Source organism: Mastomys coucha, unplaced genomic scaffold (assembly GCF_008632895.1).
Source record: "Mastomys coucha isolate ucsf_1 unplaced genomic scaffold, UCSF_Mcou_1 pScaffold18, whole genome shotgun sequence".
NCBI lineage: Eukaryota > Metazoa > Chordata > Mammalia > Rodentia > Muridae > Mastomys > Mastomys coucha.
This window is the reverse complement of record NW_022196900.1, coordinates 7,564,120-7,583,267: the sequence shown is the minus strand read 5'-3', so window position 1 is coordinate 7,583,267 and position 19,148 is coordinate 7,564,120. Positions and strand designations below refer to the sequence as shown.

The 19,148-nt window shown below is 49.8% G+C and overlaps 2 protein-coding genes and 1 long non-coding RNA gene across 7 annotated transcripts in view; 2 read left to right on the top strand and 1 right to left on the bottom strand.

Annotated features, from left to right (window-relative positions):
* Nucleotides 1-9,495, top strand: part of Coro2a (coronin 2A) — a 55,986-nt gene extending 46,491 nt beyond the window's left edge. For 4 of the 5 annotated variants that reach the window (XM_031377334.1, XM_031377335.1, XM_031377333.1 and 1 more), the window contains 7 exons: nt 795-911; nt 2,474-2,578; nt 3,239-3,335; nt 4,313-4,425; nt 4,660-4,750; nt 5,729-5,997; nt 7,140-9,495. In XM_031377334.1, coding sequence (XP_031233194.1) covers nt 795-911; nt 2,474-2,578; nt 3,239-3,335; nt 4,313-4,425; nt 4,660-4,750; nt 5,729-5,997; nt 7,140-7,271 — 924 coding nt within the window. In that variant the 3' untranslated portion in view covers nt 7,272-9,495. Of the gene's footprint in view, nt 1-794; nt 912-2,473; nt 2,579-3,238; nt 3,336-4,312; nt 4,426-4,659; nt 4,751-4,927; nt 5,676-5,728; nt 5,998-7,139 lie in introns of those variants that run through there. The other variant, XM_031377336.1, reaches the window with a different exon arrangement.
* On the bottom strand, nt 2,217-10,548 carry LOC116095971. Its single transcript, XR_004120782.1, has 2 exons — nt 10,299-10,548; nt 2,217-3,033 (listed from the first exon to the last, which is right to left on the bottom strand). It is a non-coding gene; the product is annotated as an uncharacterized LOC116095971 (long non-coding RNA).
* Trim14 (tripartite motif containing 14) overlaps nt 10,169-19,148 on the top strand; it is a 21,811-nt gene continuing 12,831 nt past the window's right edge. Inside the window, exons 1-2 of the mRNA XM_031377337.1 lie at nt 10,169-10,536; nt 12,932-13,027. Coding sequence (XP_031233197.1) covers nt 10,336-10,536; nt 12,932-13,027 — 297 coding nt within the window. The 5' untranslated portion in view covers nt 10,169-10,335. The remainder of the gene's footprint in view (nt 10,537-12,931; nt 13,028-19,148) is intronic.

Sequence of the window (19,148 nt, the reverse complement as noted above, 5' to 3'; positions counted from 1 at the left end):
AGGGAATGTTGAGGTATGCTGTGTCCACTCTACAGATGAGGAAACTAAGGCCAGAGAAAGGAAATGACTAGCCTGTGTAGAGAGGTGGACTGTGAACTTGTGAACCTGACCTCAGAGCTGGCCATGTGTCTCCTCTCTGTCATTGGCCAGGGGTCAGGAGCCACTTTAGGCCAGGATTTTCTGCTTTCTGAGCCTCTGCTCAGAAGCTGCGGTGGACTGCTCACCCTTCCTCATTGAAGCTATTAAATAGGATGTTTCAAGTGCCAGTACACAACCGTGTCCTTCTGCCTCACTCAGGGCAAGTGCTCATGATGGAGCAGGGTAGGGTGGCACATATTGTAATCTTGAGACAGAACGAGTAAAGGGTTCAAGGCCAGCCTGGGCTACATCATAAGACCCTGTATCAAGAAAAGAGCAGAGAGATGGTTCAGTCCTTAAGAGCTCTGCCTGCTCTTCGAGGGGTCCTGAGTTCAAATCCCAGCAACCACACAGTGGCTCACAACCATTTGTAATGGAATCTGATGCCCTCTTCTGGTGCGTCTGAAGACAGTGACAGTGCACTCATGTATATAAAATAAATAAATCTTTAAAAAAAAAAAAAAAGAGTGGAAAGGGCCGAGGTTTGCCTGACTCTATTCAGATACCGCTCTCAATAGAATGGGAGATTTCACTTGACAGCTTCCTGGAATTAACCAAGGTTACACAGGAGCCAAGTGAGGAGGCGGGCACCCCATCTGCAGCTGGGAGTCCCAGCCCCCGCAGCTTTTCAACGCTGACCACACCTATCCCTCCAGGAAGCCAACTACAAGGGGCACCGGGCCAACAAAGTACTGTTCCTGGGGAGCCTCAACAAGCTGCTATCCACGGGTACCTCCCGCTGGAACAACCGGCAGATGGCCCTGTGGGACCAGGTGAGTCTGCACCTGGCCTGTCCCTCCCCCTGCGGCTCAGCCCAGCCTCTTTTCACTCACACGGGGTGCCTCTTCATTAAACCTCACACTCAGTCAGAGGGTAGCAGGGCTGGGGCCAGGGATGAGTAACAGAAGTGGGACAGCCAGCCCTGAATCTCATTATTCAGGAGGGAGGTGGGGTCCCAAGAGAAGCTTGGGGGGGCGGGATAGAGGAAGGTAGGGGACATCCGGAGAGCAGGTCCAGTGCTCATAGAAGGCCCACTATGGATGGAAGGTGAGCTGTTCAGTTACTTGTTTTCAAGTGCTGGGGACAGACTGCAGGGCCTCCCACCTACCTGGGATAAAGCCATCAGTCTCCTTGTTAAAATAAACAGGAAGCCAGACCTAGCACTTGGAGATGAAGGCAGGAGGATTGAGGGCTCCATATTAAGTTCAAGTCGGCCATGTGAAAACTTATGTACTAGAAAGCCTTAGTTACAGGGTCAATAAGTTCAAGGCCAGCCTCAACACCATCTCTCAGTTCTCAATTTTAAAAGAGACTTGTAGCTCAGTGATAAGGTGTTTTCCTAATAGCATGAGTCTCTGGGTTTGATTTTTCAATACTGGAAAAAGAAAAAAGGAAAAGAAAAGAAAAACAAAACAAAACAAAAACCAATTCCAGACAGGAGAATTGCTCTGAGTTCTAGCTAATGTAGACTACAGAGTGAAGCCCCATCTCAAAGACTTTTTTCTTTTGGTTTTTCGAGACAGGGTTTCTCTGTATAGCCCTGGCTGTCCTGGAGCTCACTCTGTAGACCAGGCTGGCTTCGAACTCAGAAATCCACCTGCCTCTGCCTCCCAAGTGCTGAGATTAAAGGTGTGCGCCACCACTGCCTGGCTTCAAAGACTTTTTTTTCAAAAGATTTGTTAAGAACAAAATTGCTGGGCCGGAGAGATGACTCAGAGGTTAAGAGTACTGATTCCTTTTTCAGAGGTTCTGAGTTCGATTCTTAGCAACCACACAGTGGCTCACAACCGTCTGTAATGGGATCTGGTGCCCTTTTCTGTTGTGTCTGAAGACAGCTACAGTGTACTCATATACACAAAATAAATAAATAAATCTTTAAAAAAAAGGAACAAAATGCTGACAAAGGTGACTCAGGGGCAAAGAGTACGTGTTGCTCTCGTGGAGCTCCAAGGTGTGGCTCCTAGCACCCATGTGGCAGCTCTCAACTATAACTCTAGTTTCAGAGAGTCTGACGCCCTCTCCCGGTCTCCTTGGACACTGCATGCACATGGTGCACAGACATACAGGCAGAACACCCATACACATAAATTTTTTTTTAAAAAGTGCCTAAAATGCTGACAAAATGGGGTGGGACGGTGCTAAATAAATATCATGTCCTCCAGAGAATAATCCACAGACTCCGCCTTGAGGACCCGGACCTCTCCCCAAAACATGTCCTATAGAACAGCAAGCCTTCCATCTCAGACAGCAACCACACTCGTACACCCAGGGCAGCAGGACCAACAGGGGTTCCAGGAGTGATCCTCCAGAAGTGACTGTCTCTCTTCCCTTGCAGGAAAACCTTTCTGTGCCCCTCACGGAGGAGGATCTGGATGGCTCCTCTGGTGTGCTGTTTCCCTTCTTCGACTCGGACACCAGCATGCTGTACATTGTGGGGAAGGTCAGTCTGGCATAGGAGGGGGGCAGCTCTCGGGACCCCGATACTGGAGACGGGATATGCTAAGCTTAGCTCCATGGATGGTCAGGAAACATCTTAGGGTCCTTGAAGGCACAGGGTGGAGAAGATACTGGCCCCCCTTCCTTCCTAGCTCCCTAGGGCCACCTGAAGCTGGGGCTTTGGTGTGAACCCACCCAGCCAAGCTTGTTCCTCCCAAACTCCTGGTCCAAGTGGTGGTTCTCAACAGGGAGTCCTTAAACTTGAAGCACAATAGCTTGCCTTGGGTAGCGATGTCCTATTATCTGGAATCCCTGTTCCTTGTTCAGTATGCCAGTAACAGTACCTCCAAGTGACGCTGACAATGGAAAATGTCCACATGGCTGAGAGCCGGGGTGGTGTCTGAGGCCAATCATCCTGACTCCCGAGGGGGTTACCGTATGGGAACTTTCTTAGGGCTTCTGCACAAGAGAAACATGGGTGGGCTGTGGTGGTTGGTCAGGGACTTCTTAGCCTTGACAGTTGGCAAGGCCAAAGCTTCCTGGTGTCCCTGTATGATCTGGGTCCATCAGCTGTCCACTCTGAAGGTCAGGGTCTTACTATTAGCCACCAGGGCCAGTGCAGCACTCACGACTCAGCTCTGACTCTCCCGGTTGCCCTCCCCAGGGAGACGGGAACATCCGCTACTATGAGGTGAGCACTGAGAAGCCTCACCTGACTTACCTGACTGAGTACCGCTCCTACAACCCACAGAAGGGGATCGGTGAGTGGCACCCCAAAGCCATGTGGGTGCGGGTCAGGACACCAGGGCTAGGCCTTGGTGCAGGAAAACACCAGACAGGAAGGGGATGACCAAGGGGTCTGTAGGCCATATCCGTCTGTTTCTTGATACCGACATCAGTACTGAAGCTTGAACGCGTTATGACAAGCAAGGCATGTTAAGGCTCTTGGCTCTGGAAGTCCAAGGCATTGCCTCTGGTGGTGCCTCTCGCATTACCAAATTCCTAAGGCATGTGGCTGATGGAGGCAGGAGGATCAGGAATTCAAGGTCATCCTCATCTGTATAATAAGTTTGAGGTCATGGCAGGATTATGTGCAATCTTGTATCAAACAAAAGGAGAAATAAAAAAAAAACTGGAGTGGCCATATTAGGAACATTTGAAAGCCAGGTCTAATGATATACATCTGTAATCCTAGGCTCAGGAGGCCGAGGCCCAAGTATCAGAAGGTTATGACCAGCCTGGATTACATAACAGCAAGACCCTGCCTCAAGAAAACAAACAAATGGGGGTTTGTGCTGTATTTACCAGTAATCTGAGCTTTCGGGAGATAAAAGCTGGAGGGTCAAGAGTTCAAAGCTACTCCCTGCTACATAACTAAGTTTGAGGCCAGCCTTGGCTTTCATGAGTTCCTGTCTCAAAAATAAGACACGAAATGAGCATTTAGGTTCTAGGCCTGTGAGGGTGGACGTAGGGAGAGTAGACCGACTTCAGGATCCAGCTAAAATAGTTAAACCTTGAAGGAAGATGGAAGCAATGCTTGATTCTGGAATCCTGCCTTGTTTCCTGGCTCAGGGCAGCCCAGCCCAGCTATTGGTCAGGAGCTGTTCACAGAGGAGAGCTTTGCGGGGAGGGCATATTCTGATCATAGGTGTGCAGTCTGTCTTTGCCATGCCCACTGGGTCTCTGCAGCCCTAGCCAGGCCAGGATTTCTCATCTCTTCTTGCCCATCTGGCCACAGGTATCATGCCAAAGAGAGGTCTCGATGTGTCTTCCTGCGAGATCTTCCGCTTCTACAAACTGATCACCACCAAAAGCCTCATCGAGCCGGTGTCCATGATTGTACCCCGGAGGGTGAGTGCAGTCGGTGGGCCTGTCTCAGGGAGATGCCCACCTAGAGCAAGAATCCCAGAAACCAGCCCATACTGTGGGAGCCCTTCTCAGGGTCAGTGTGAACTGCCCTGGAACCTAGAATGCTGAGTCTTGTCCCACCTCTGCCGCTGTGTCTGGCCCAGGGGCTCCTCACACCAGGGTTTGGAAGAGAGGGACTCCAAGGCTCAGCCCTCATTGTCCACGTTTCTTCTACAGTCAGAATCCTACCAAGAGGACATCTATCCGCCCACCGCAGCGGCCCAGCCCTCCCTGATGGCTCACGAGTGGCTCAGCGGAATGAACAGAGGTGAGGGAGGTTGGGAGCAGGCTAAGAGGCTAGGAAACTGGAGTCCTGGAGGTCCCAAGTAGCTGAGTGGGTTGGCCTGGATCTTTGTTGTTGTGCTGTAGGGACAGGTCCTGGTCAGCCAGCCCTGCCCCCCACTCAACCTCCACCCCGTGACTGGTTACATATATATAATGCCAGGAGAGCAGAGGCTTTGTCCAAGCCTGGTCCCTAAACTCCTTCTGGACAAGAGGATATCACTCCATAGAAAAACTGCCAATGCGACTGCAGAGTGTCTGGGTGCCTCAGCCACACTCCCCTCCCCCTTCACCATTTCCTCTGCTTATTTGTAGCCCAAGATTCTCTAGACAATAGACCATTCCCTGACCGGATTCTGCCCCGTTCTTGTAAGCAGGAGGAGGCCAATGCAGGCTCCCGTCCGCTCCTCCGCAGCACCCCCACTTCACTTCATGCATCCCTAGAGCATGGGAGGCATACTTCTACATGCCTCTCTTCTCAGTTGTGTGTGACCCGCCCCCCTGAGTGTGCAACGCTTACCTGAAGATGTCCTAAAAAAAAAAATTATTTTTTTTTTGCTTGATAAATAGCAGAAGATAATGGGTCTCTCTTTACAAAGCAAAGACAAGGCCAAGCAGGGTGGTCCATGCCCTTGGGGGAGCTGAGGCAGGAGGACCGTGAATACACACACGGCCACCCAGAACTATAGAGTGTGGCCCTGTCTAGGGTCGAAGGGAGAAAGGACAAGCTTTGTTTGAGGAGCTCAAGCATCCGGAGGCAGCTCCAGTGTATGTGGTACGATGTTCCTACATGCTAGCTTCCTTTCCCCACACATGGGCTTCACATGTTGGTACCCAGTTGCCGTGAGATGGGTTCATGCCTGTCCACAGAAGCCTCCGCCGTGTTTCTGGTGCCTGCCTGTGTCCACACCCATTTACCCATGGCCACTCAGCCCTCTTCACAACCTCCTGCTTCCACCCCCAGGGCCTATCATGATGTCCCTTAGACCCGGCTCTGAGCTAGACTCCCAGACACTGCCTCCAGAGAGACCCCTCTCCAATTCTATGGTCCAAGTTCCACCTCAGCCCTTAGAACCCATGACACACCCAGCCGAAGATGGTGACCAGGCGTCCTTCCCTCTACTGGAAGAGAAAGTATCAAAGTGGACCACGGAGCGTCAGCTGGCGGAGAAGTCCTGCCTCACTAATGGCTTTGATGTTTTCGAATGCCCCCCACCAAAGACAGAAAATGAGGTAGGAGGAGGGAGAGGCCTGCAGGATGGGAGAGGGTGGTGGGCTGCAAGAAATGACAGGAGGGAGCCAGCCGCATGGCCTGGGCTGGGCCTTAGCAGGCTTAGTGAATTCAGTCACCACTTGGGCTCTGAATAGCAGCCATTTACCAATATGATGGACGTGTATAATGCCGTGAGGACTTCTATGAAAGGCAGAAGATATGGCTTGGTGCCGTTACAGTCCTAGCACTGCACTGAGTTTTTGAGACCTGTTTTTCCGAGTCCGTGTGTGTTAAGCATCTACTGTGTGTGAGGTTGTTGTAGTACCGCTGTGGACAGATTGCTAATGGAAACAACCTCAGCTTCAGTTCCCACACCCGAAAAGAGGTACTAACACTGCAACCCTAAGGAGATGTCACAGGCATTTGGGGGAATAACAGAGACCCTTGGGGTGCCCAGCATCTAATGGCAATTCTGTACGGTGATAATTATGGTGAGGGATTAGCTTTCACTTCCCAGAGGAGAAAACGGACTCAGGACCGGGGAGGTAACTTGCCTGTGTGTTAGCAACTTTTTATTGCTGCTGCTGCTGCGACAAAGCAGGAGCAACTTAAAGGAAGTTTATTTGGGCTCACAGTTCCAGGGCACAGCCCAACATGGTGAGGAAGGCACAGCAGCAGCTTAGAGCAGTGGGTTACATGGCATCCACAAGCCAGAGGCGGAGAGAGATGGGCGCTGGCGCTCAGCTTTCAGCCCAGGATCCCAGCCCATTTGTTAATGCTACCCACAATTAGGGTGGGTCCTCCCCTTCAGTTAACTCAATCTAGAGACTCCATAGGTGATTCTAGATCCTGCTAAGTTGTTAGTATTAACTACATAGTCCTGTGATTGGAAAAAAAAAAAGCAACAAAAAAAATAGTTTTTAGGCTTCAGGTCCTTTGCTCTACTCCTCAGGGATCTGGGAAGGAGAAATAGGATACATGCAAGCTATCTAAACTTCACTGTTGGGTAAAGCAAGCAAGGCTTTCGTCACGGCTCAGAAGTGACTGTCCCTTGCTAATAATTTAACCACTGCCACCAAGTCAAAAGTTTGTGGCTTAGTATCTGTGCTGTTGCCTATCCCAGCCACCCCGATGACCTCACCCTCTGCTCTGTGCTTCACAGCTGTTGCAGATGTTCTACCGGCAACAGGAGGAGATCCGGAGGCTCCGGGAGCTGTTAATCCAGAGAGAGGTCCAGACCAAGCAGCTGGAACTGGAGATCAAAAACCTGCGGATGGTCTTAGGACAGTTCTGAGCACAGGTCTCCTCCATCCTTGCCCTCAGGGACACCGACCGCTAGGCTCGGTGGAGAGGCCCAGAACCAAACCGCAAGTCCCCGAGAACAATCACTATTTCTATATTTTATACCAAGAAAACAAAACTCTCAGTTGCTGAAAGAGATCCCAGTGGGACATGGTGCCGCTTTCCTGTCGCCTTCTCGAAGCTGCAGTTCCTGCCCTGGCTGGCTTAGATTACACCCTACCTTCTGCTGAATTCTGGTTTTAAGGGTTGGTGAGGAGCTATGACCTCCCAGAGTGAAGATTTGGCCCGATTCTAAACCATAGGCAGGCGGCCAAACCCATCCTTCCAACCAGAATCAGCCACATGTGGTTAGATTGTTCCATAGGTGGGGACACAGACCTCAGAGCTGAGTCCATGTCTGTTGACCCCAGGAGGGCAGAAACAGACTTCTAACCAGAGTATCTAAAGTCCTCTGGGAGGTAGGGGACCCAGCACTGGATGTGGCAAAGCCCCGTGGCCAGCCACCAGTAAGGGCTCTTGTTGACTGCACTGGGTCCAGGTGGCACCTGGTCTGAAAGCCTGCGGCCCTCCCTTGTGTGTCTTGTGTCCGGTTCTAAAGCTCTTTTCTTTCTTGGTGCACAGCAAGCCCAGCTGGTACCTGAGAAGAACTTGAGACAAGGCTTACTACAAGAGGTACCCCTCCCTCATGCCCCCTGGACAGGCAGACAGAGTTACCCCCTCCCCGACTCCCCTCTGGACAGATAGTGTTTCCCCCCATCACTCAGGGTCATGCTGGAGCTCAATAGAGAATTGCAGGGGCCATCCAGGCTAACAGGTTACAGCCCACATTGTCCTCTGGATGCACCTACTGATGACCAGACCTGCCCACTGAAGCTGACCCTGCAGTGGAGGGTGTAGCCCTCTGGACAAGCTGTCTAGGTGGCTTCTGTACATGGGGATGGAGACACTTTTGGCTAGCATCCTGCTCCTGTATTGGCAATGGAAACAGTACAAAGCTGACTCCCACATGACTCCCACTCACCATCGCTGGTATCTGCACACACCAGAGTCCTGTGCTCCTCGGTTTATTCTCCATCCCTACACTACACTAGGACTCTGTACCCAGTGATGAGCTAGCTATGCTCGCTCGACTTATTTGTACTCCCGAGAGGCTCCAGGCAATGGCAGGGACCTGGAGCTCCTGGGATGGGGCTCTTCTCTCTCTCCTTTCATTTGTGACTAGTATGTCAGTTTGTAAAGCTCCAACCCCATGTTCAGAAGGCAGGATGGCCTCATAGTGGAGAAACCAGCCCAAAACCACTGGCTGCCACTTAGGTGTGGCTAGGGATGGGGTCCCGGGAGCTTCCCATCACGTCTCTATACAACACCGTCCCCTCAAGAAAGCTATCCCTACTGTAAGGGACCCAGACCCAGACCTCACATTCAGGAACAGGTCACAGGCGGCTATGAACAAATTTATTTGTTGTTTCTTGTTTTGTTGGGTTTTTTTTTTTACATCTAGAATAAATTATTTAAATTATTTCATAGCAAGGGAGAGGGATATTTGTCATCTTTTTTTTTTAACATTATGTGTTTATCTTCTTGAGCTAATGGAACAACACTGCCCACTAAGACAGTGTCCACCCAAGCAGCAAAGCAACCCTCATTTTTTTTGTTTGTTTGTTTGTTGTTTTTTGTTTTTTCGAGACAGGGTTTCTCTGTGTATCCCTGGCTGTTCTGGAACTCACTCTGTAGACCAGGCTGGCCTCGAACTCAGAAATCCGCCTGCCTCTCGCCCTCGTCTCCTTATGTCATGCCTTGGGCGCTCCCTTTCTGTTGACTCAGGAACTTTGTGTGGATGACGGAGAGTGCTTGGAGATGAGCTTGTACCCACCTTAACTTTACAGTAATCCTGCTTCCTGGAACAAAACTTGAGGTCGTGTCCCAGAGGGAAACGGGAATGGAGAAACGGACCTACGTTTTTCATATGAAACCGTGCCTGAAGCTGTTTGAGTGGCTGTTTGAATGTTTCTTAAATTCCTTGTACCTTTGTAAAAAAAAAATAATAATAATAATAATTAAGAAATAAAAGTTAAATATGACAATCAACCGTGGGTGGTAATTCCCATGTGTAATCCCAGTGCGTGGAAGGCTAAGGCAGAAGGATTGAGAATTTCAAACCAGCCTGGACAAAGAGTCTGAGACTCTGCCTCATCCAAAATAATAATAAAACACCAGACTCGATGTTGCAATGCTTGGCGATTTCCTTTTGTTAATTTGTACTACAAATACCAATTTAGTACTAGGTATCTGGACCATGTGATACCCTGGTTGGCAAACTGGTCGGTAAGGTCCTCAGACCCTTGAAGCCTTTCTACTTGTGGTTGAGAGAATTCGGGAAGGATGGGGCAGGGTGATCAGGGTGCTCTGGAGAAGGCGGCTTCCTGAAGGAGGGGAGAAGCCAAACCTCCAAGTAAATGGGTGACAGTGAACAGCAGCTATACCTCAAGCAGGAACTACAAAATCCCCAGGCTGGAAACAGGGTGGGTCATCCACCCATCAGGGCAAGAGAGATCAGAGCATCTTCAGGGGCCTTGAGGCTTTGAAGTTTTAGCCTGGACATAACTGGGGTTTCTGGAAGTCTGTTCCAACCTCACCTCCCGACCCCTACTTGTTCCTGCAAGGCTGATCATAGGGAGGAAGCACTAAAGGAAAAGAACAAGTAAGGTGTAGGAAATGTTGGCCCTCTGAGCAGGCCACACCACCTTCCACGCATCTCCGCAGTTGGCCAGAAGTCCAGTATCACCAAGCGGGGAAGCCCCACTTCCAGTGAGCCCATCTGTGTATGCACCCGTGTTTCCATATATAGTGGCCTCTTCCTCCTCCTCAGGGAGAGAGAGTGGAAGGACATCGTGCGGCGGACCCAGCACTAGGCGGGGCCAAGTATCAGCTCTCCCGCAGGTCATTGCCCCTCCAGCTTGCCACTGGGGAGCTGGGTCGCCCGCCCCGCCCCGAGCAAGGTTTCGATTTCTGCACCAACCTTTACCGACCACACTGCACAGCGGTTGCTACTGAGAATGACGAGCAGGACTGCCGAGGCGCGGGCGCCCGTTCAGCCCGACGGGGCGTGTGGCTGGCGTTGTCCGGAGCACAGCGAACGCCCGGCTGAGCTCTTTTGTCGCCGCTGCGGCCGTTGCGTGTGCGCGCTCTGCCCGGTTCTGGGTGCGCACCGCGGCCACCCGGTGGGCCTGGCCGAGGAGGAAGCTGCGCGCGTGCAGGTGGGAAGCCGCGAGGGCGTGCACCGCAGGTCTGGGCGGGCGGAGATTGAGCCCAGGAGTCACCGGCGAGGGAGCGCCAGCCCGAGTCTTCCCGCCAAATCCCGTTAGGACCCGGGAATTTTAGGGGGCCCTGAGGTCCCCTAGATAGTAGACGTAAGATCGGGAGGCAGAACCCCATGGAAGTGCAAAGGTTGCTCAAACTACCCAGGGAAGCTTCCCAAGATTGGCTTGGGGTACTGGGAGGCTCGTGTCCTATACCGCTTCTGCTAGGGCAGAGTCGAGGACGCGGGGGACGTTCGACTAACAGAACACCAGGGAGAATGAAGATGGGAAATGGAGAGTTTAAAGCCAACCTGTGCTATGTAGAGAGACTATCTCAAAAGACCAGATTGTAGAAAAAGAAAACTGTAGGTATGCGTGTGCTCCGTGAAGCCTGGAAATGTCTCTGGACCTTGGAGTTCATAAAAGGCCATTCTGAACTGGGGCCTGACGGCCTATATTATTTTGCAAAGTCAGTTAAGGTCCTCTTCCTGCCTTGAATCCGGCTCCTCCCCCTATGCAAACACGCCACGGTCCCCTCCCCATCCCACCCACAGCAAAGGCTTGTTAATCCCAGCCTTATCTTCTATAGAAGATAGGCAGACAGCAGGCAGCCCTGGCTCTGCACAACCTATTCTCATCTCTGTATTTGAGGAAGGCAAACTTGCCAGAACCTTCCGAATCCTCCGGCCTGATTTTATCATGTTCATCTCCAAGAAGTTTTAATTCTGCCCAGAGCACCTTCCTTTCTGCTCTCCCCTGACTTAAACCACCCTTGACAAGTCTACAACTCCAAGCTGAATCGGGCCTGTGCGAGGACAGTCTGACTAGCGGAGTCCTGCCCCTGCTTCCAGAACCTACCTTCCTCACCTGTGAAATGACTGTTAATAATGATCCTCAAATGCTGCTATTCCGAGACCCGAGGCTTATTCAAGTCACCAATGCATCAGCCCAGGCACCCTTCCTCTACCTATTGACAGAGCCATTCCTTTATCAAACACACACTCAGCATAATGCTTTGTACTGTGAGCCAAGTCATAATAAGTCAGATCTTCCCTGCATCTGGATGAGTGGCCTGGCTGGTCAGGGGAAAGGTAGTTAGCATTGCAATGCACTAGATATCATACTAGGGAGCGCAGGGTGGTGATCGGTGAGAGCCAGGAAATAGAGCATGGGGCAGGAAGCCACGCAAGCCTTCCCCAGGGAAGTGCCATTGCGCGGACATGGCTTTGAAGGGTAAATAGAATTTTGTGGGATCAGGAGACAGAAATTCCAGTGGCTGGAGGGGGAGGGCCCAAACCAGAAAGCTGGGGTATCCTTGGGCCTGCTTGGAGAAGAGGTGGCTTAGGTGTCACAGTAGATGAGTATGTAGAAGCGGAGGCCAAGGCTGACCCCCTTCCCTACCCCCAGTTTCCTCTTTCAATAAAGCCCATTCACCACCACAGCGAATGCTTGTTGGGTGCTAAAATGGCAAAAGGGCCTGTACTGAGCATGCGCTGTTGGCCAGCCACTCCGATCTCATTTACTCCACACAGCGTCCGTGCTTGCGACGGAGGAAACAGATTTTGAGCGTATGGCTGTAGGACAAGGACTAGGACCTAAGTTTATTCTTCCTGGAGAGCTCGTATGCCTGCCAGCTTCCTTGAGCTTCTAGCTCTCCCCTGGAAATTGCCATGCCTTAGTATTACTCTTGGCTGATTAAGAGTCCAGTCCCGAGGGGCTGGAGAGATGGATCAGTGGTTAAGAGCACTGACTGCTCTTCCAGAGCAGTCAATTCCCAGCAACCACATGGTGGCTCACAACCACCTAATGGGGTCTGACACCATCTTCTGGTGTGTCTGAAGACAACTATAGTGTACTCATATACATAAAATAAATAATTCTTTTTAAAAAAAAAAAGTCCAGAACCCCATCCCTGTTTTTATGAGTTAGGCCCAGGTGCCAAGTGGAAGACCATCTGTAGACAAGGCTAAGGTGGAAATGGCTACCCTTGGATGGAAGAGACCCAAATCACGTATTTAGAAAAATAGCTACTTCTGAAAGCAGACATACAGAAATAGCAGACAGGCATCTAGGCTGGGGGCATCCCTGACAAAGGCTTGAGACTGGGGGTGGGGGGGCAGAGTCTCTGCTCACCCTGCACCTCACCACTTGACTCTGGGCAAACTACCCACCTCCAGTGCCCCAGACACTCCTGCTGAAAAAGAATTCAGGGGCTGCAGGCTAGTGAAGTGGCTCAGCAGGTGGAGGTCCTGTTACAAAGCTTGGAGTTCAATCCGTGGTGGAGAGAACCAAAGCTCGAAGCTCATTAGCTTAAAAGTGACAGTTTCCCTTTTTCTCCTGACCCTTCTCACAGAAACTAATCCAGGACTGTTTAGAGTGTTTGGCAACCAAGAAGAGGCAACATGCTGACAACATAGCCCAGTTGGAAGACGCTGGGGAAAGGCTCAAGGCAAGTGCACCCATCTTTTTTTTTTTTCTCAATGCAGATGTCCACATATCCCCACCAGGGTCTAAGTATCCTAATGTGATGCCTCAGGAAAACAAGGACTAGCCTTAAACCAAGCTGGTAGGCTTTGGAGCACCTATAACTTAAAGGGTCTTGAAAGAACACAAAATTATAAATTTTAGTACAAGGTCACACAGAAAGCACGCATGCAGGTGAGTGGCCCTGAGGGTCTGTTTCTCACACTTTGTGAAGCCTCAGCCTCTGCCCCATACCTCACTGGGCAGTGGTCCAGCTTCCCCACGTCCACCAAAGCCAGGGCTCAGCAAGACCAGAGGAACTTGGCCCTCTATCCTCACACACCCCAAACTGCCGTAAGGAAAGCAAAACAGCTCACAGGGCAGGCAAGCAACTCTTAAGGTTCTTGGCCATGAGACATAGAGTGTATGTAAGTCTAGTCCCTAGATACACGCTTCCTTCAGCCTTACCCCTTCATACCGTGTTATTTCTTTTATTGTGTACTACAGATTGACCCCAGGGTCACGCACATGGTAGGCAAGTGTTTTTCCCACTGGGCTGTTTACATTCCCAGACCTCTCTTTACCTTATTTGAGAGTGGAGTGAAAATGTGAATTTTTTTTATTAAAATTGGACTCTCTGTAAAGTCTCTTTTTAAAAAGGATTTTATTGGCAGGGATAAACTATACACAATGATGGACTTCCTACATTTTCAGACATGTATAGAATGTATCTGGATCACATTTACCCATTTCCCTCCCTTGTCTCCTCCCACTGATTCCCAACTAGCCATTCCCTGTTTATGTGGGTACCAATGAGTTCAATTGTGGTTACATAAAGGAACATGGAGCATAGGAAACATTTCTGTCTTGAGGCAGGGTCTTATTAAGCTAACTAACTAGACTTGAACTTACTCTGTCTCCGGATGGCCTTGAACTCATGAAGCCTTAGCTTCCTGAGTATTTGGGGTTACAGGCCTTAGTTAAGGCCAGGATCACTTGGTTGGTTGGTTGGTTAGTTGGTTGTTTGATTGGTTGGTTGGTTGGTTGGTTGGTTAGTTGGTTGGTTGGTTGGTTTATTCAGAATCTCCACTTCATAGGCCAGGATTACTTCTTCCTTCAAATTCAAATCCTCTTGCCTCAGCCTTCTGAGTTACTAGGATAACAGGTATGCACCACCTTCGCCGCCACCACCACCACACAGGAGTACAAAATTGGCTCCCCAGTTCCTAACTTCTATTATTAATCAAAGAGCAAGAGGTCCTGGTGTTCTGAGAATCTTCACAGGTCATATCAGTGGCCCTAACTTAATTAGTAATGGTGACCCTCAAGTCTCTAAGAGCAGGACTGGCTGGGCATGGTGCTACATACTTGTAATCCCGGCGTTTTTGAGGCAAGATCAGCCCAAGTTTGAGGCAAGTCTGATCTACTATGGAGTTCCAGGCCAGAGCATAAAACAAGACCATGTCTCATAGATAGATAGATAGATAGATAGATAGATAGATAGATAGATAGATAGATAGATAGATAGATAGAAAAGCAGGGGGACAAATGAGATGGCTCAGCACTTGCTGTCCAAGTCTGGCAACCTGAGTTCAAGCCCCAGATCTCACAGTAGTAGAGAACAGACTTCCAAAAGTTGTCCTCTGTCCTCCACACACAGCTGTCCTCACACACAACACACACATACAGTAATAAATAAAAGTTTAAAAACAGCAAGGTTCTGGGCTCCAAATGATCAATCAGTTCCAAAGGACCCAGCAAGCGATCACAGAGAAGTGTCTTCTCCCCGGGCTACATGCACCAGAGTCAAAGGGAAGAGCGAAGCAAGTGTCAGCAGCTCTTCAACATTTTACTTTGAAGCGCTTCTAGATTCACAGGAAACTACGAAGGTCCTGTGGAGAAATAGACTGTCCCTTCACCTCACTATCGGCTAAGGGTTGCCTCGATGACACCTAACTGTCCTTCAGTGCCGAGCACAGACTCTAATAGCATCTGTGTCAGCTCAGCACGTAAGTCTACAGTAGTTTATGATTGTTTATGTGCATCTGTAAACCATGTCTCTACATGGTTAGGATCAATATCGCTGATAATAGGTCTTGAAATAATTGATGGCCTTGCTTTGCTATTCCAATTTGGGCTCTTTTGCTGGGTGTGGAGGCCCACACCTGCAACCCCAACACCCTGATACTAAAGCAGGAGGCTTGCTGCAAGTTTGAGGCTAGCCTGAGCTACATAGTGTGTTGCAGAGCATCCTGGTCATACGATGTGAGAGATGATTCTGTCTCAGGAAGAAAGAGCCAAAAACAAAACAAAACAAAACAAAACACAAAACCAAACAAACAAACAAACACCCAGAGATGGTACTCACTTACAATTCTACAACATGGGAGGCTGAGACCGAAGGATCACAAGTTCAAGGCTAGCCTGAGCGACATTACTTCCAAATTTATGAACACAGGATGCCCCTTGGTTTATTTAGACCCCTTTCTTTGATCAGTATCTATAGTATTCAATATATTCCACACATAGTATTCAAACTCTGTATGTTTTAATCTATTTTTAATTTATTTTAGTGTGTGTGTGTGTGTGTTTGTATCTGCCACATGTTTTTGGATGCCCACAAATGCCAGAATAGGGCATTAGATCACTCAGAGCTGGAACTGCATGCAGGCGGTTGTCATGACAGAGCTGCCCAATGTGGATGTGGTTGCTCGGATCCAAATTCAGGACCTCCGCAAGAGCAGCACTCTACCACCTAACTCAATCCTCCTCAAAACTTTTCTCAGTGTTTTACATCAGACAGGGCACAAACCTTCTGCTGAACACTGGCTGGTGTCATCTGTGGCAGAGAAAGCAACTCTGGACTTCAGGGCCTACCCGGGGAAAGTTCCCTTTGATGTGGAAACTAACCCATGGAGCTTTGTAATCAGAAATCAGGTTCAGATGTGGTCAGTCCAAAGTCTATTGTGCAGAAGCCAATAACCCAGCCCAATGAAACACGCCTTTCCAGGGGACCGTGAAAGCCATGGTTGTCAATCTCCAGCTCACACCCTGCGCGCTTCCCTGCGGTACATTCATGTGGCAGGGGTAACCCTACACTCTCCTGTAGCCCTAGATGCTCCTTCACACCAGTCCTGGACAGCAGTGACCCAACGACGCTGTTCTCTCTGAATCTCCCATCTTGTTTGGGGTTTTGGTTGTTTTTGTTTTGTTGTTTTGTTTTGTTTTGTTGAGACAGGATTTCTCTGTATAGCCCTGGCTGTCCTGGAACTCACTCTGTAGACCAGGCTGGCCTCGAACTCAGAAATCTACCTGCCTCTGCCTCCCAGGTGCTGGGATTAAAGGCGCGCGCCACCACAGTCCAGCCAAATCTCCCGTTTCGTGCAGTGAAGTTTACTTGTTGTTTGGGGATAGGGCTTTACCAGCAGCCTGTGTCTTCAAGGTTGGCCTTGTGTGTATGTGTTCAGAGATGTATTCATGCAGATGAGTGTACATGTATGTGCGTGTGATCATGGGGGCCAGAGGTCAACTTTAAGCATCTTCCTCAGTCACTCTCCTTGGTTCTTCAGACAGGCACTGAATGCCAAGCTCACAGGTTCAACTATGGTGACTGGCCTTCAAGCTCCAGGGCTCCAGGGATCTGCCTGTCTCTGCCTCCTCATACTGGAATCACAGATGCAATCTGCCACTCCCAGCTTTTTTTTTTTTAATTCATCTTTATTTTATGTGTATGCGTGTTTTGCCTTTGTGTATATGTACTACATGCGTGTATTGTCTGTGGAGGTCCTAGAAATGGAGTTACAGATTGTTATGAACCACCATGTAGGTGCTGGGAAGCAAACCCAGGTCCTTTGTAAGAGCAGCAAGTGTTCTTAACTGCTGAGCCATCTCTCCTGCCCACGCCTAGCTGTTAGTCCTGGAGATTTGAACTCAGGTCCTCATGCCTGAGCAGCAAGCATTTAGTCTCCCCAGTCCCTATACTCATTTTTTATGTCTTTGTTTAAGCAGTTTTATTATATTTTACTTGAAAGAGAGAGAGTGTGTGTATGTATGAATATGCATGCCACAGTCCACATATGGAGTTCAGAGGGCAGCAACTCACAGAAGTTGGGTCTCTCCTACCATGTAGATCTCAGGGATTCCATTCATGTTGGCAGACTTGGTGGCAAGTGCCTTTACCCACTGAACCACAACCAGCCCTTGTTTAACCTCTTTGTTGTTTTTCTGTGAACCCCTGAATGTGCTAGAACTAGCTCTATAGACCTGGCTGACTTTGAACTCAGAGATCCTCCTGCCTCTGCCTCCTGGGCTAAAGGTGTGTGCAATTTATGCCAACTTCAGGGTATTTCTCTATGATCTAGGCTGCTCTTGTTGTTGTTGTTATTGTTTTGTTTGTTTGTTTTTCGAGACCGGGTTTCTCTCTGTAGCCCTGGCTGTCCTGGAACTCACTCTGTAGACCAGGCTGATCTTGAACTCAGAAATCCGCCTGTCTCTGCCTCCCAAGTGCTGGGATTAAAGGCATATGCCACCACTGCCCGGCCCTTAGGCTGCTCTTGAAGTCACTGGGTAGACCAGGCTTGAATTTATGAGAATCAACCTGCCTCAGCTTCCTGACTGCTGGAATTGCAAGCAATTCACCACAATGCCCAGGTTGCCTCTAACCTTTCTCCTGTTTCATTCTCTCAGATGCTAGGAGTACAGGCATATGCCACTATGTCATACTCAGATATTCTATAAATAGAGGAGAAAAGTGGGAAGAGAGAGAGGAGAGAGAGGCACTGGGAGTACAGGCATGGGCCACTATGTCATACTCTGATACTCTATAAATAGAGGAGAAAAGTGGGAAGTGGGGCAGAGAGAGAGAGAGAGAGAGAGAGAGAGAGAGAGAGAGAGGGAGAGAGAGAGAGAGACTGTATGGGCCTGCTGAAGCAAACATGATGAAGGATTTAGAATGTGCAGTCTGTCACAACTGAAGGACCCATAAGAGATGCATGTCTAAGCCAGACAAAATGATACTCCCTGTAGTCCAGGCTGCATGGGAAGCTGAGACAGGAGGACAGATTGAACCATGGAGTTCAAGGCCAGCCTAGGCAATGTAGTGAGACTCTATCTCAAAAAAGAAAATACGAACAAAAAAACCAAAGCAGAGAGAAACAGTCTTTCAAGTCTACCTTTGTGTAGCTGACCAAATGCTTTTGTACAGACCCGAGTTCAGCACCTATAGGCCTCCATAAAACCAGCCAGGGTGGTGATGAACACTTATAATCCTAGAACTAGGGAGAGGCCAGAGACTCAAGAACCAAGGTATCCTCAGCCTCGTGTTCAAGGGGAGCCTACTGTACACGAGAATCTGTCCTCATGAGAAAGGGAAGAGAGATATATGGGAAGAGAGGGTGGGAAGGGGAAATAATTTATCATGGGTCTCATTGCATAGGAGACCTGGGTTTTCAGCTGGAGGGAGAGAGCACGGTTTGTGCAGGACAGAAGAGCCAATCAGAGGTGCTGGAGCAGGAAGCCAGGCCAGCCTGCAGCCAATCAACTGGGCCCAGGGCCTCCAGAATGGAAAGTAAAAGCTACAGCAGGCGGGTCTCTTGGGAGCTGGAGAGTGGGCGGGGCTCTGTGGGAGCGGCCTCTGGAACAGTGCCCTGCTGGGAGGAACACCCTGCAGCTCTCTTGCCCTGTACCCTCTGCCTCAGCTCTAGTTTCTCCTCGTGGTGAGCCACGGAAGGGTGAGAGATAGCTGGAAGGGCAGGAGATAGCCCTGAGGCTCACCGTCTGAGACTGGTGCCAGACCTGATCACCAATAGGGGCTGGAATAACTCCCCTCAGCTCCTGGTTCTGTGCCTTTGTGATCCCTGAAAGCTACAAGGATAGAACGAGAACATGGGTTCGCGGACACAGGTGGCGTGAGGCAACTTTTGCCACACTAGCAATGTAGGTGTGAGGATGTAGCCAGGCTGTGCGTACTACTAGGCTCCACCACAATGTTGGCATAACCACTCCTCTGCCACCGGTGCTGGGCATGGCTCCTGTCAGTAAAATGGTCTGAAAGGGTTTGGAGGGCCTATCTCAAAGCCTGGTTGCACCACCCACAGGTGTTCCCCCAG